This window comes from Camelina sativa, chromosome 10 (genome assembly GCF_000633955.1).
Source record: "Camelina sativa cultivar DH55 chromosome 10, Cs, whole genome shotgun sequence".
Taxonomy (NCBI): domain Eukaryota; kingdom Viridiplantae; phylum Streptophyta; class Magnoliopsida; order Brassicales; family Brassicaceae; genus Camelina; species Camelina sativa.
In genome coordinates this window covers 1,183,669-1,200,654 of record NC_025694.1, presented here as the reverse complement: position 1 = coordinate 1,200,654, position 16,986 = coordinate 1,183,669, and the positions used below count along the sequence as shown (strand labels likewise).

Here is a 16,986-nt window from a genome sequence, read left to right as displayed (position 1 = left end):
CATAATCGCCGCCGGCCGTTAAATGGCTGAGCCCAGTGATAGTATCGCGCTCTCTAATCTCCTTCTATGCCACGAATCGGAGTCTTCTTTAAACTTAGACGAAGAGAGGATTGAGAGATCTGAGCAAGTGCCTCACTTTCCTACTACGATCGGTGATGATGATTATGTGGCGGAGCTTGTTCGTAAAGAGAATCGGCGATTCGAAACCGAACTCACTAAAACGTCGTCGTCTTCCTCTTCTTCTTCTTCTTTCGATAGATTGATTGCAATCGATTGGATTCTCACTGTCCGTAATCTCACCCAAAACAAACAAAAAAATGAACTTTCTTTTTTGTGTGTGTGTGTCCTAATTACACTCTTTGTGTCCTAATTCTCACTTGTTTTGATTTGTTTCTTAGACAAGAACAAGATTTGGATTCCAACATCAAACAGCTTACATTGCGATTTCATACTTCGATCTGTTTCTCCATAAAAGATTCATCGGTGTAAGTTCTGTTTTGATGATGATGATTTCCTCAATCTGATTTGATTAATTTTCCCAATCTGATGATGATGATCTAAAAGATCGATTCTTTTTTTTTTTTTGTTTTTTTCCAATTTANAAGTCTCATTTCCCCAATAGTTCTACGCGCTTGCCATTTGCTGAATCAAGTAAAAAGATATATATACCATTTATATATGATATGTATTATGAGCTACTAGAAAGAAAAAAAAATNCTGCTAAGATGGAGGAACGTACTGTTCCTGGTTTATCACAATACCCACAAGATCATGACTTCGTTTTCAAACCCGATGTGATTCGTAAAACTGAATTGTTGATCTTATCGACATTGGATTGGAAGTTGAACTTGATCACTCCTTTTCATTACTTGAACTACTTCCTTGCTACAATCTCTCCGGACAAGGACAACAACAACCAATCTGTTTCTAAAGACTTGGTCTTGTTAAGATCCTCTGATTCTCTTCTTGCTCTAACTAAAGGTACTAGTGTACTAGTGTTGTTATCTTAATTTACCACATTTTTTTTTCTCAAGATCAGTTTCCAATCAAAAAGCATTTATTGAAATCACAATTTTTTTCCTTTTTGATTTGTGATGTTAGAGGTAAGGTTTACGGAGTATCGACAGTTCGCTGTTGCTGCTGCTACTACAATGTTAGCTTCTTCTACTTCATCGGATATTATTAGATTGACGAGAGAAGAAATGGCTAACAAGTTTGGATCCATCTCTTGGTGGACGTCTAACGAGAATGTATATAAATCTTGTGCTTATTTCCCTTGGATTCAATTGTTTAATGTAAAGATCATCATAGTCTTAGGGGAATGTGTGTGTGTTTTTTGCAGGAAAATGTATATTTGTGTTATCAGAGAATGCTAGAGATTGAGGACAGGAAACATATGACACCACCGCCGGAAACCTCGGTTCCCCGCGATATACAACCGCCGTCATCAGGAAGTGGCGCTAAACGCCGGTTGTCTTTTGATGATTCTGATCAAACTTTTTCAGCCAAGAGAATGCGTAGGCTCTGAAGAGAGTTCTTCTTGGAGTTTTGCCTTATATTGATTTGGTTTCTCTTTTCTTTTTTTTGGCAACATATTGATTTGGTTTTTATATTCAATCATTTGATTATAGAGGAAAAAAATGGTATGAAGATGCAATGGTTATTTCAATTTTTGTGAAGTAACTCATCATATAGGTTCGTTCATATGAGAAGGTCTCTTTGAAGATAGATTTTTTGGGGGTGAATTGTAACTATTGAAACAGTAGGGGCTTTTCTGAGAGAATTGAGGAAATATGAGAAGTAATTGTAAATAAAGAAGAGAATCAGAACGGGTGAATAGTTTTAGGCCAATAGCTGCAGTGACAGTGATTTGGTTTCATTTTTTTTTTCTTTTTGCCATGTGATATTACAAATTCTTTTCATGGAAATTATCTGTTTTTTTATTCTTACATGAAAGTCCTTTTTTATTTTTACATTCCTTAAACTTTCTAAACGGTTCATTCATAGCAAATGACAAAAAATGAAGAAACTCATTAAAAATACATATATTATATATGGTGGTAAATTTGTTTTCTTTATCTTTTATTGACACTTTGAGTCATCTCCAAACTCCAAAGTGAATCCATCTGTATGCTACTTAAACATTTTATGTACATTCCCAAGTCCTTTGTGATCTTTTTCAAGATATGATGAATATCTTAGAAAATAAATACATAAGAAAGAAAAAATTATGAAATCAAAAAACTTATTTCTTGTTTGGAAAAAACATCGTTACTTATCTCGTATATAGTACTAACTACAGTTACAAAATAGAAACCCAATAATACCTTTATCATCAAATAATATTAGAAACCAACAACTTGTAGTGGAAGCACTTTGAATCAAATGGTTGGATCTAAAGATAAACCCTAATTTATACAGAATATATAAAACTTTGTTCAGAAAATTGCATGTGATGTTTTTAAGTTTCCGTACTTCTCTACGCGCAAGTCAAAAGGAGCATCGTCGTACTTATAGATTTTTTTTTTTTTGGGGGTTGTATAATAAATGTTAAAATTTTCAATGTAATGCAGTTGGAAAAAGAAAAAAAAACATACTATATGCAAAAAGGACCGAAGAAACAAACCCAATGACGTGTTTAAGTGAGCAACGTCTCATACAATACACAACTTGGGATCCAAAGTTTGGTATCATTAATTAAAAGCTAAAATGATTAGCAATTACGAATTAAAAGAGTTATTACAAAAAAAAAATCTTGCAAATTAAGAAGCAAAATGTACTGACAGAATATAATTAAAAGATAATGTGTGTGTGGCTTTAAGACCAATGTTGTTGTTGCTCTAACTAAGAGATCTGCAACAAACTAAGTAAGCATCAAAGCTTTACTTCACCAAGAACTAGTAAATGCTTCTGAAATTTTTTGTTGCCTATCTTTACATTGAATATTTGTAGGGTCCCTATAGTATTTTCTTCTTATTATCATTGAATCAAACCCATTTTGTTTCTGTTGGGTTTTGTGTAGACATGAGAGAGATTCACGGGTAACACACAATTTTAGTTTACAATTCTCACATTGGTTTGGAGATGGTATAATGATCATAATTCATAACATAAGTAAATTTTATATTTACTCTATATATTATTACTCGTTTATTTTTATAAACACTTCTTCACACGATCTCGAATCTACCGGTCTAATGGTCACATAAAGATTAAAGTTACCTATATGCCTACGTGGGACGAACCTCTTATATTTTAGGCAAATGGCTTTAGTATACTTATTACTTCATAGAGATCTTAAATTTGACTACATTAAAAAGATTGATTTTTCTTAAAGAAGAGTTTCTCTACTATTTACTACGGTTNCCAAAGTGAATCCATCTGTATGCTACTTAAACATTTTATGTACATTCCCAAGTCCTTTGTGATCTTTTTCAAGATATGATGAATATCTTAGAAAATAAATACATAAGAAAGAAAAAATTATGAAATCAAAAAACTTATTTCTTGTTTGGAAAAAACATCGTTACTTATCTCGTATATAGTACTAACTACAGTTACNAGGCTCCCACTAAAAGCCATGACTTCATTTTTGAGATTTTCATTTTTCTGAAGTATCAAAATTACAGTCTGGCTAGCTAACAATTCTGTACCCAAATAATCATTTCCCTTATTTTAGCTTCTTGCTTCCTCTGTTTGTTTTGTTATGTCCTTTTCTGTTTTTTTGCATTTGTCGTTCAATAGAGACTTTTTAATTAGATTCCAAAATGAGGAAAAAAAGAGAAGTGTCATTTCAAAGAAAACGGAGAGTTTTTACAAAAATGGAGGAATCAGAAATCAGATGTTTGTCCTCAATAGCCCCTAATAATCAAACTGAAAAGTCAACAATGAAAAAAAAAGCAGAGTAAATTGCAAAAGGCAATAACTTTGTTAAAAGACTTTTACTTGTTCTAAAACTTGAATCACTGGGTTTCTACTATAGAGATCAAACGGGAATCGTCTTCAACCCTGCAGCGATTGGCATACCCAAGAAACCTACCAAGATACTGAAGATCCATTGGACTATTGTGAGTGGTGTTGTGCTTGCAAATGTGCCCAAGAACTCAATGATTATGATCTGAAAGAAAACTGTTGCACCGATCACAACCACAAAGACGTAATTGTCCAGCATTCCCTTGAAAACATCGATCTCTTCCATCTCCCGCGAGCTTATCTCGTTAAACACCTGAAATTTTCAAGAACCAAAGACATATGTCAACATACAATCAAGAATCCATCTTTGATACCTCGAGAGTATTCTTTTCGTTGTTTATTTACCTGACAGAAGACGAAGCAGTTGAAGATAAGAGTGTTTAACATGAGAGTTGAGTCAGGACCTTCGAGACCAAACATAGACTTCCCTTTAGCTTGGAGAATCCAAATGACTATGAACTGATAAACAGCTTGTCCTAAAATGTTCCTCCACATCGCATTGGTGATAAAATTCCCTCTCCTTCCAACGGGTAAACGCTTCATCAGCTCGTCATTTGGTGGCTCTGTAGCTAAAGCAAGTGCTCCAAGTGTGTCCATGATCATGTTCACCCATAGCANTCAGAAATCAGATGTTTGTCCTCAATAGCCCCTAATAATCAAACTGAAAAGTCAACAATGAAAAAAAAAGCAGAGTAAATTGCAAAAGGCAATAACTTTGTTAAAAGACTTTTACTTGTTCTAAAACTTGAATCACTGGGTTTCTACTATAGAGATCAAACGGGAATCGTCTTCAACCCTGCAGCGATTGGCATACCCAAGAAACCTACCAAGATACTGAAGATCCATTGGACTATTGTGAGTGGTGTTGTGCTTGCAAATGTGCCCAAGAACTCAATGATTATGATCTGAAAGAAAACTGTTGCACCGATCACAACCACAAAGACGTAATTGTCCAGCATTCCCTTGAAAACATCGATCTCTTCCATCTCCCGCGAGCTTATCTCGTTAAACACCTGAAATTTTCAAGAACCAAAGACATATGTCAACATACAATCAAGAATCCATCTTTGATACCTCGAGAGTATTCTTTTCGTTGTTTATTTACCTGACAGAAGACGAAGCAGTTGAAGATAAGAGTGTTTAACATGAGAGTTGAGTCAGGACCTTCGAGACCAAACATAGACTTCCCTTTAGCTTGGAGAATCCAAATGACTATGAACTGATAAACAGCTTGTCCTAAAATGTTCCTCCACATCGCATTGGTGATAAAATTCCCTCTCCTTCCAACGGGTAAACGCTTCATCAGCTCGTCATTTGGTGGCTCTGTAGCTAAAGCAAGTGCTCCAAGTGTGTCCATGATCATGTTCACCCATAGCAGTTGAACAGCAGTTAAAGGAGCACTTCCTGAAGTTTATTATAAAGAGCTGTGTTAACTTAGAAATCAAAAACTATTCTTTAAGATAGATTTGAATTTGATATTCTAACTCTCACTCACCGGTTAAGCAAGCTGAAGAGAAGTTAACAACCAGAGCAACAACATTAACCGTAAGCTGAAACTGGACGAACTTCTGGATATTTATGTAAACAGAACGTCCCCATCTAGCTACTGTGACGATAGTGCTGAAATTATCGTCGAGGATAATGACATCTGCGCTCTCTTTCGCCACCTAAAAGGTTATAAGGAAAAAAGCATTTTTAGATTCTTGAGCTCTTAAATAATGACATATTACAAACTAATAATACTCACTTCAGTTCCGGCAATTCCCATTGCTAATCCGATATCAGCTTCATGAAGTGCAGGTGCATCGTTTGTTCCATCTCCAGTCACAGCAACAACTTCATCAAACGTTGTCCTTAACTGTTTAACAAGTGTATGTTTATCCATTGGTGAAGAACGAGCCATCACCTGTATTAAAAGAAAAGGTTTCGTTATATGATCTTAAAAACTATAAACAAAAATATCATGTTTTTAGTTCAAGAAAGAGTAAGTAAGTACCTGAATCTTTGGAATCAGTTCTAGTAACTCTTCTTGATTCTTCTCTCTGAACACTGGACCTTCAATTGCTATACCGTCATCAGTTAAAATGCCACATTCTCTAGCAATTGCTTTCGCGGTGTTAATGTTATCTCCTGTAACCATTCTCACAGTGATTCCAGCACGGCGACAAAGCTCAACAGACTCTTTGACTCCAGGACGAACAGGATCTTTGATTCCTACAATCCCTACGCAAGTAAATCCAGAAGACGGGATAGCTTCATCTGGCGAAAACCCGCCTTCAATATCCATATAAGCAAGGCAAAGCGTGCGGAGAGCTTCATTAGCAAACTCGTTGATTGTAGTATTCAGATACTTGATTGATTCTTCATCAAGCGGAACAACCTCACCGCTCGAGTTTACAACTTTATCACAAGCAGCTAAAACTATCTCGGAAGCTCCTTTAGTGTGAGCACGCAGACGTCCTCCTTCAGGAAGCTCGATTACAACTCCCATTCGCTTCTTTGTGGAGTTAAAAGGCTCAACTTTGATCACTTTGTAAGACTTCCTCTCTTCTTGGAACTTACCTCCAAGAGATAACCCCAACTCCAATATAGCAGTCTCTGTTGGCGTCCCCAAAAGTTCGGTTTTCCCATGTTTGTTGACAACAACTTCACCTCCCGTGTTATTGAAAATGGACTGAATCAACAACTTCACAGCAGATTCCGGGATATCTGATTGCAAGCTAGAACCTTTATTTGCTACATCTTGCACATTCATGCAAATGCAAGACTTCACGACAGTCATGTGATTGGTTGTGAGTGTACCGGTCTTGTCACTGCAAATGGTCGTTGCAGATCCCATAGTCTCACAAGCTGCTAAATGCCGGACAAGAGCTTTATCGTTCATCATTTTCTTCATCGCAAACGCAAGACTAAGTGTCACAGCTAAAGGCAATCCCTCAGGAACTGCCACCACAACAATTGTCACAGCAATAGCAAAGTATTCCAAGAGCTCCAACGCTTCATCACCAGACCAGATCCAGTGAGTTCCTGTTGAAAGCTTCCTCATAAACATCCCTTGCACCAAAACCGCNGATTCCGGGATATCTGATTGCAAGCTAGAACCTTTATTAGCTACATCTTGCACATTCATGCAAATGCAAGACTTCACGACAGTCATGTGATTGGTTGTGAGTGTGCCGGTCTTGTCACTGCAAATGGTCGTTGCAGATCCCATAGTCTCACAAGCTGCTAAATGCCGGACAAGAGCTTTATCGTTCATCATTTTCTTCATCGCAAACGCAAGACTTAGAGTCACAGCTAAAGGCAATCCCTCAGGAACTGCAACCACAACAATTGTCACAGCAATAGCAAAGTATTCCAAGAGCTCCAATGCTTCATCACCAGACCAGATCCAGTGAGTTCCTGTTGAAAGCTTCCTCATAAACATCCCTTGCACCAAAACCGCGAAAGTAACAACCGCAAAGAAAAGACCGATTTTGCCAATGATGGTAGCAACCCCATTGAGTTTCACCTGCAATGGAGTTTCGTCATCCCCTCCTTCCGTCAAAGTCGCCATTAGCTTTCCCCACTGAGTCCTCATCCCAACTGTGGTAATCAGCATCTTACAAGATCCATCTTGCACTTTGGTTCCAGACATAAGGAAAGGGTTCTGTGTATTCACCATCACAGGCTCGCTTTCGCCAGTCAAACTCGATTCATCTATAACCACGGAGAATCCCGAGAGGAAAAGACCATCAGCAGGAACTTGATCTCCAATGGCCAGATGAACAATGTCACCAGGAAGCAAGTCATAGATAGACAGTTTCTGTCTAAACCCGTTCCTTGTCACCTGAACAGTGATCTTCTTCTTCTCCTTATCCAAATCACGGAACTGCAAAGACTGGCGATAATCGCTAGTGGCTGTGACAAAGACAACCAAGAGAATACTAGCCACAATGCCAAGACCATCATGTGAGCCTTTAGGCCATCCTTCAGTAGCTATCCCAACGATCAAAGACACGAAAGCACAAACACCAAGAATCATAAGAGTCATATCCTGAAGAGCTTCCCATACAAACACCCAGAAACCACGCATTTCACTCTCTGCAAACTTGTTGATTCCAAAAAGCTCTTGCCTTTGGGATAACTGAACAGCCTCAGTCGATAGCCCATCTGTGGAAGATGCCTTGAGCTTACCTGCAAGCCCCTCAACTCCACCATGAAACTTCAGCTTCTTAACGTCATGACTCTCAACAATGGATCCTAATTCGTCAGCGCAAATCTCATAGCCTGCTGCTTTGACTTCTTCAGGGACAGTGTAGTCACTTGGAGAAACACCTACCAAGCCGTTACAATAAAAATTTACATAAACAAAAATCCAAACTTTGACACAAAATTAGCAACTTTGATCACAGAAAAAAAAAAACTCACTCACCAGAGATAAATTGGAAAGCAGCTTTTGACACGAGAACAGCGATCCTTAATTTCTCCTGTAATTAGAAAGTTTTAAGATCCTTAATCGCTAGCTAATCTTCTACAACATATGCATCAGGAAAGTGACTTAATCCACCTAAAGTTCCAAACTTTTTCAACGAAATCAAAAAAAAAAAACGAGGACATAGAAGAAAGAGAGACAAAAAACCTGGTTGGTGCGGCGCATCGCCNGACAGTTTCAGTAGCTCTCGAACTGTATACTTTATTCATCGTCATCTCCGTTAGTCAGTGTGACACAAACAATTCATAGTTAAATTGAGATTAGGGCTTCTGCGAGAAGGATCTGGTACACAAAGCAAAACGTATCGTTTTACTGTGTTGTAATTACAATCATATTTGTACCTCCTTTGGGCNCTTCACATCGAAATTTTCGTTTAAGTAACTCTCCATCTTCTTCTTCTTCCTCCCTCTTCTTTTCTTCTTCCAGCTTCAATGGCTTTTTCTCCTTTAGGCTCTGTTTTGATGAATTGCTCTGTTTATTTTTGGTGGAAGAAGAAAAAAAAAGAAAACTTTTTTATTTTATTTTGGTGGGTGAAGAAGAGAAAGCGGAAGCCTTTTAACGGAGGAGCAAAGGTAAAGTTTTTTTTTTTTTTTTAATTTATTTTTAAGATCTGAGTTTTTTGTGCGTATGGATTGACCGAGTCGTTTGAGTCCTTTATAACATTGGTATGTGAGAGAAGCTGAGTTGACTCGTCGTTATGAAAATTCGTGTGCCCAACCAAGTTTGTTCTATCAATCATTAAAGGAAAAAAAAAACATTCGATTATTAATATAAAAATAGGGAAATAATGTTGTAGTAATGAATAAAAAGAACATGCACTACTTTGCATTTATAACGAACGTTAAATCATAAATATGCATCAAAACATTCATGCAGCCCATGAAGAGTAGTAGTAGTAGTCCATCACAACGCGTTATGTTATTTTTTTTTTCGTCAACCGTGCCGCGTTATGATATTATTGTTTTCACACATGTTGAGATTTTGAATATTATTATCCTTCTGAATTTGTGAATGAAGGTGGCAGATTTTTGGATCACGAAAGCTATATTACAAAAAGAAAAAAAAAAATAAAAAAGTATGGTTGATAGATTTTTTTATATATATTGAAGATGTATTTTTAGAATCAACTAGTTTTATATCTGTGTTTTGTTTTGGAAATGTTAATATAATTTAAAAAATAAAATAAAAGAAAATAAGAAAATATGTAAGCATTTAATTGTGACATATATTGCAAGATTTCTCAATCATAATTTACTATTTCGTACGTAGATTTTGCTTTTTTGTTGTTTGGCTGCTAACGAACGTTTGATATCGGTTTGTTGACCAAAAGCTGAATGTCAGGGGACTTTTGGTAATAATACTAAATAGGAGGGCTGTTATATAAATAATGAGAAATACGAGGACCGTTGACGGAGATTATTGCAAAAGCCCGTCCGCCACTTCGGGGGACGCCACGTTGGACCAAGCCCATTGGTTCCTTTTGGACTCAAATCGCTTTATGTCTTTTTATTTATTCGTTTGTTACCAAACTGATTGCTTATGTATACTTTTCAATTTCATCATCCAAGTTGAAATAACTAGTGTTTTTAAATTATTGGACTCCAATTGAATAATGAGTTTACCTTGACTACATTAGAAAGTGACACTTTTTTAAAAAGTTGGTATGCTGGATTTGGGCTTCGCATGGGCTTTAGAAGCATTTTACGGACAGTTTCAGTAGCTCTCGAACTGTATACTTTATTCATCGTCATCTCCGTTAGTCAGTGTGACACAAACAATTCATAGTTAAATTGAGATTAGGGCTTCTGCGAGAAGGATCTGGTACACAAAGCAAAACGTATCGTTTTACTGTGTTGTAATTACAATCATATTTGTACCTCCTTTGGGCTTTAGGGCCTAGCATACTATGGGCTTTGGTATATATTTGCTTCTCTAAAATAATTTTGAGAAAGATAAAAAAAAACTAATGAAAAATAGTATATCATGTTTTTTTTTTGGTGTATCCATGTGTTGTTATATAGACTACCACTTATTCATTTCGTTTTAATTCCGTAGATGTTTCGGCTAATGTCATTGCTTCGGCTTTCGCTAAGAATTTGATTAGGTCTAGACATCATAATGTACGTTAATGAACTCCAAATCTGTGTGAATTCAAGAATAGATTTAAAGCTCACATACTCTTTACGTTTAGTATATATATTCGTGCGATTTTTACACTAAATCATCAAAATTTTGTATGTCGTACAATTTTTTTTTAAAAACTTTACACGGTGTCACTTTATGCTGNTTTTTTTTTTTTTTTAATTTATTTTTAAGATCTGAGTTTTTTGTGCGTATGGATTGACCGAGTCGTTTGAGTCCTTTATAACATTGGTATGTGAGAGAAGCTGAGTTGACTCGTCGTTATGAAAATTCGTGTGCCCAACCAAGTTTGTTCTATCAATCATTAAAGGAAAAAAAAAACATTCGATTATTAATATAAAAATAGGGAAATAATGTTGTAGTAATGAATAAAAAGAACATGCACTACTTTGCATTTATAACGAACGTTAAATCATAAATATGCATCAAAACATTCATGCAGCCCATGAAGAGTAGTAGTAGTAGTCCATCACAACGCGTTATGTTATTTTTTTTTTCGTCAACCGTGCCGCGTTATGATATTATTGTTTTCACACATGTTGAGATTTTGAATATTATTATCCTTCTGAATTTGTGAATGAAGGTGGCAGATTTTTGGATCACGAAAGCTATATTACAAAAAGAAAAAAAAAAATAAAAAAGTATGGTTGATAGATTTTTTTATATATATTGAAGATGTATTTTTAGAATCAACTAGTTTTATATCTGTGTTTTGTTTTGGAAATGTTAATATAATTTAAAAAATAAAATAAAAGAAAATAAGAAAATATGTAAGCATTTAATTGTGACATATATTGCAAGATTTCTCAATCATAATTTACTATTTCGTACGTAGATTTTGCTTTTTTGTTGTTTGGCTGCTAACGAACGTTTGATATCGGTTTGTTGACCAAAAGCTGAATGTCAGGGGACTTTTGGTAATAATACTAAATAGGAGGGCTGTTATATAAATAATGAGAAATACGAGGACCGTTGACGGAGATTATTGCAAAAGCCCGTCCGCCACTTCGGGGGACGCCACGTTGGACCAAGCCCATTGGTTCCTTTTGGACTCAAATCGCTTTATGTCTTTTTATTTATTCGTTTGTTACCAAACTGATTGCTTATGTATACTTTTCAATTTCATCATCCAAGTTGAAATAACTAGTGTTTTTAAATTATTGGACTCCAATTGAATAATGAGTTTACCTTGACTACATTAGAAAGTGACACTTTTTTAAAAAGTTGGTATGCTGGATTTGGGCTTCGCATGGGCTTTAGAAGCATTTTACGGACAGTTTCAGTAGCTCTCGAACTGTATACTTTATTCATCGTCATCTCCGTTAGTCAGTGTGACACAAACAATTCATAGTTAAATTGAGATTAGGGCTTCTGCGAGAAGGATCTGGTACACAAAGCAAAACGTATCGTTTTACTGTGTTGTAATTACAATCATATTTGTACCTCCTTTGGGCTTTAGGGCCTAGCATACTATGGGCTTTGGTATATATTTGCTTCTCTAAAATAATTTTGAGAAAGATAAAAAAAAACTAATGAAAAATAGTATATCATGTTTTTTTTTTGGTGTATCCATGTGTTGTTATATAGACTACCACTTATTCATTTCGTTTTAATTCCGTAGATGTTTCGGCTAATGTCATTGCTTCGGCTTTCGCTAAGAATTTGATTAGGTCTAGACATCATAATGTACGTTAATGAACTCCAAATCTGTGTGAATTCAAGAATAGATTTAAAGCTCACATACTCTTTACGTTTAGTATATATATTCGTGCGATTTTTACACTAAATCATCAAAATTTTGTATGTCGTACAATTTTTTTTTAAAAACTTTACACGGTGTCACTTTATGCTGTTATAATGGGAATAGTCATGTCAAAATTATTGTTTTGAGTTATGTTGATTGAGTTGGTTCTAATAATGTGTGATATTTTTACATCATTTTGCTCTACATTGTTCCGATGTAGATTATGTAAAATGGTACGAAATTGGTCACCTAAAAGTCTTTTATTACTTTTTTTATGTGATTGATGGGAGACGTACAGGTTCTTTTTTTTTCTTTGTCTATATGGCTTATCCAAGAATAATAAACAAATAATTTTAAACCATGTATGTACGAAGTACCAACCGAAAAAGAAAAATTAACGGTTCATGAGTCTGGAGCTAAACCATTCTAGATGTTATCAGAGAAGATGTTTTCTCCAAATATATAATACTCATGTATGCATAACAATGTATATTTGATATGTACGTCGGTGTCATGAATAAAAAAACTCTGTGGCACATAAAGCTGATATATATTTAAAAAAAAAAAAAAAAGTGGTACTATATAATATTATCGACTATATGTAGTCGATATATATAACAAAAAAAAAGTAATTCTTCAAAAATNCAGGGGACTTTTGGTAATAATACTAAATAGGAGGGCTGTTATATAAATAATGAGAAATACGAGGACCGTTGACGGAGATTATTGCAAAAGCCCGTCCGCCACTTCGGGGGACGCCACGTTGGACCAAGCCCATTGGTTCCTTTTGGACTCAAATCGCTTTATGTCTTTTTATTTATTCGTTTGTTACCAAACTGATTGCTTATGTATACTTTTCAATTTCATCATCCAAGTTGAAATAACTAGTGTTTTTAAATTATTGGACTCCAATTGAATAATGAGTTTACCTTGACTANCTGATATGCAAAAAGCTCGATAGGTTTCGAAGAAAGGGACAAAGAAGCACAGCGTGGGGCTCTTTCTAATTATTGTAGAAGCAACTGAAGAGAACACTTGATCCACCAGAGATGGTGATGACTCATACAAGTATATATATATATGTATCTACTGCATTTTACGTCTAGCCTAGGCAATAATGTGGATTTGTTTCGGTCTATTTGATCTGTCCGAAATTACCCTAGAAATATAGCATATGGCAGATCATATATCTAAAATCTGTCCGAAATTTTGTCACATTTTAAAGTAATGGATCGGAGAGTTATATCTACGGAATTAAAAGTCTTCACTTGATCAATTAATAACTATGCAATATAATTATTTATTAGATAAATTATCATAAAAAGTGAGAACAAAAATAAAATTATGAGTCCTTCAATTTATTATGGTGGTACGTGGAAATCATATTATTCCGTTCGAATCCAATTTTTGAGACATGACTGATGAGCTCGGGGGGTAGACAAGAATATATGCTTTGTATCGAGACAAACGAGAAAGTCATGATGAGCCTATGGCATTAAGTGCCGTTGGTTAATTAGGGGTTCGCATATACATAAACCAATAGACATTTAGATAAAATTGAACACAAACACACACCAAACAAAAAGCAAAAGAATCTAATAAGGGTAGAGAATAATAAGTCCTCCAGGTGGGAAATTCAAAGAGAGGACAATGAAAGGTATATATAGACTGAATACAAAAATGGTATGACTTAGTGGAGATGGTTTTAAAATGAAACAATAGGATTGAAGAACAAGAAAACAAAGAAGCATGCCCTAGATTTCTGAGGTAATAATTACACCTTGCTGTATATATAAGGGAATAGAATATGACACATTGGTTGGGTTTCTTACGGGTATATGTGAAGAAAAAAAAATAATAATTAATGAGAAAATCTAAAATAGTAAAGAGGTAGAGATGGGAGAGAAGAGAGAAAAGGAAAAATTGGTGGCAGAGAATGGAGAGAGGTTAGGAGGCAAAGGCAAATGTGGAGCTTTGATGATGTTGATGCACGCCGTCAGCTTTTCTTCACGCCTGCTCCCACTCACTCACACCTATGAACATTCTCTCTCTCTCTCCCCATTTTATGTAGTAGTATATTTTATATAGTTCTATTCACATCTCTCTATATGAATTATGGACCATGTATATTTTATATATGCCTTGTAGTAGGTATTATCCCAACTCTTTATGAATTCTTTAAAAACTAGTACATCATAGAAGTTTTTAGAAAAATGTTAAGTTTGCTCCACCTACAAATTTGTAACTTAATTTCTATTATAGTAAATAAAACATTATGCACAATATAGAAAAATATAGATATTTAAAATATAATTTAAGACCATCTCCACTCAAATTGTTAAATATTTTTTTAGCCCAAAAATAAACCAAAAATCTCAAAATACGGTATATTTATCATATAGTCGTTTTTAATAAGAAATTGGAAACAACCAATAAAACCAATAAGATACTATATGTGTCAAGTTTTGGTTGGGTAATGAGAAAATAGATAACACAATTTTTTTTTCCAATTTTCTTATTTCTTTCTCGCGACTCTCTTTATTTACTCTCTCGACGGAATCGGCGATTCACACATCAAATGCATCTAAATCAATAGATTTACTTTGAATCAATTGATTTTTCCAACTTAAACACAAGAGTTCTTTGTCTCTGACATTGATTTTTGTTCGGACCGGCTCCAGTCGATATTCCTCTGGATTTGACGATTCGGATCTCACGCCATCGATCTCCGAGTGCGATAATGACGGCGAATGTGGCTTTGAACATGAACAAGACAATGTGGTATATATGCATCTCCTTTTGTCCTCTTTTTGCAAACAATTTATTCATCAAATGATTTTTTTAATCTATATTTATATCTATGTTCTTGCTTACAACTGCACTTCTCTTTTTGCAGTTGCATAAAGAAGTGGAGAGGTTACTGTTTTTGATCAAATAATGCCCTCTCGTTCGTTTACTTTTCCCTACTTTCTTTGATCGACCGATTCGTTTTTTGTGTTCATACGACTTTAATATGTCTTATCTTCATATATTCTCAGAAGATTGAAAGGTAGAGATGACGATGCGAGTTACAACGACCTTCAGGCACTTAAAAGTCATCTAAAGAATGTCAGACGCATTGTTTTGGAGCAAAAGGTGAGGAGGGTTTTTAAAAATTTAGCTACTTATTCAAACATTTATTGTTTGTGAATCTTTGAGGGGCCTTACTACTATACCCCTCCAAGTCTTATAACTTACGACAATGTTGAGTTTTGATTTTTTTATTTCATTGTTCTAGCAATTTATGTATACTAAGTTTGTTCTTATTTTATTTCATTTATTCCCAGTTTTTTCATCAGAGTTTTTGAGTTGTCTAATCATGAAAGATACACGTTTACAGTATATCTATCTTGGTCTAAATAAACATTTAGATTAATATAAACCCTGAACAAATGTTTTATTTTAACATTTAACATAACTCTTTCTCTAATACAACAGTAATGAGTTATAGAAATCCTTCCAGTTTTCCTCCTCATACTTTTTTGGACATGTTGAGAATTCAACAAGACTTTAACACTTCTGATAATCCTCTTGTTCCTAATTCCACACAAACCTCTCAGCCTATTCAGTTTAGCACCCCATTCCCTTCTCCGCCTGTCCAATATAGCTCTTCATACTCTTCTCAGCATGTCTACTTTAACATCCAATTTGTCCCTGAAGACTGTATTGAGCTTAGTTTAGATGAGAGTGAAGAAGAGGGAGGTAGAGGAAGTAGGAAGAGGTGGAGTTCCCAAGAAGATGTGAATCTCATAATTGTCTGGTTAAATACCATCAAAGACCCAATAGTGAATGAGCAGAGGGTAGATCGCTTCTGGAAGAGGGTTGCAGACTATTTCCAAGCAAATGAAGGAGGATGATCATGTACAAATACTAGAGGGGTTATGTAGTGTAAGGCTAAGTGGAACAAGATAAACCACCAAATGAACAAGTTTGTTGGGTGTTACAAACAAGAAAGTGTAAGAAGGAAGAATGGAGAATCTGAAGATGATGTGATTACTGTGGCAAATCATCTTTACAAGAATGACATGAAGAAGCCATTTACTCTAGGGCATTGCTAGAGGGAACTCAAGCATGGTCAGGAATAAAACACTGAAGGCTCTAGCTTTTAGAGGAGTAAGTTGGATGAAGAAGGATCATACTCATCTGGTTCAACGAATGATGGAGCTGAAGAATCTAGCTCTAAGAGGAGTAAGCTTAAATCATCCAGGTGTTATAGCTTCCAAGAAGAAAGTTAAGAAACATGTAGTGAGTAATGATGGTGAGGATGGTTATGAGGTAAGCTAGATAGGATTATAGCCATGAAGGATAAGGAACAAGAGGCTAACCATATGAAAGGAACAATGAGAGTGCTAAATAGTCTTATTAACAAGGCTGACATTACACCGGCTCAACTCACACTCAGAGACAAGTTAACTGAGCAAATGTTGGCACACACTTAGGTTTTGATTAAATTCTTTGATATATGTTTTGCTCTGTTTAAGCCATAATGTTATAGACTAATTGGTAGGCTTACTTTATTGGCAGGTTTTGTTGCAAACTGTATTAATTTCACATTTTCACACTGTGTAATGCCTTTGTTCAGTTTTTTTGGGTCCAAGAGACATGTGAAGTTGTC

At 35.3% G+C, this 16,986-nt stretch overlaps 2 protein-coding genes across 3 annotated transcripts in view; one reads left to right on the top strand and one right to left on the bottom strand.

Moving 5' to 3' along the window:
* The window catches only part of LOC104716357 (cyclin-D5-1-like), a 4,809-nt gene extending 3,103 nt beyond the window's left edge, over positions 1-1,706 (top strand). Inside the window, exons 2-6 of the mRNA XM_010433741.2 lie at positions 23-286; positions 399-519; positions 700-981; positions 1,102-1,250; positions 1,343-1,706. Of these exons, the coding sequence (XP_010432043.1) occupies positions 23-286; positions 399-519; positions 700-981; positions 1,102-1,250; positions 1,343-1,528 (1,002 nt within the window). The 3' untranslated portion in view covers positions 1,529-1,706. The remainder of the gene's footprint in view (positions 1-22; positions 287-398; positions 520-699; positions 982-1,101; positions 1,251-1,342) is intronic.
* LOC104719936 (calcium-transporting ATPase 2, plasma membrane-type-like) lies at positions 4,604-8,611 on the bottom strand. 2 transcript variants are annotated; one of them, XM_019231296.1, is made up of 8 exons: positions 8,594-8,611; positions 8,387-8,441; positions 7,075-8,289; positions 5,969-6,714; positions 5,720-5,878; positions 5,468-5,639; positions 5,078-5,376; positions 4,604-4,985 (listed from the first exon to the last, which is right to left on the bottom strand). In XM_019231296.1, the coding sequence occupies exons 1-8, from the start codon at positions 8,609-8,611 to the stop codon at positions 4,746-4,748; spliced, it is 2,904 nt and encodes a 967-aa protein (XP_019086841.1). In that variant the 3' UTR covers positions 4,604-4,745. The 2 variants fall into 2 exon arrangements, with proteins under 2 accessions (XP_019086841.1, XP_019086840.1); XM_019231295.1 differs by having other exon boundaries at positions 5,969-7,033; positions 7,409-8,289.

Coding starts and splice junctions, on each gene's coding strand:
- LOC104719936 (XM_019231296.1), bottom strand. Junction 8,290..8,386: donor TGCTTTCCAATTTATCTCTG/GTGAGTGAGTTT, acceptor ACGGCTTGGTAG/GTGTTTCTCCAAGTGACTAC. Junction 6,715..7,074: donor GCAAGATGTAGCTAATAAAG/GTTCTAGCTTGC, acceptor TGAATGTGCAAG/ATGTAGCAAATAAAGGTTCT.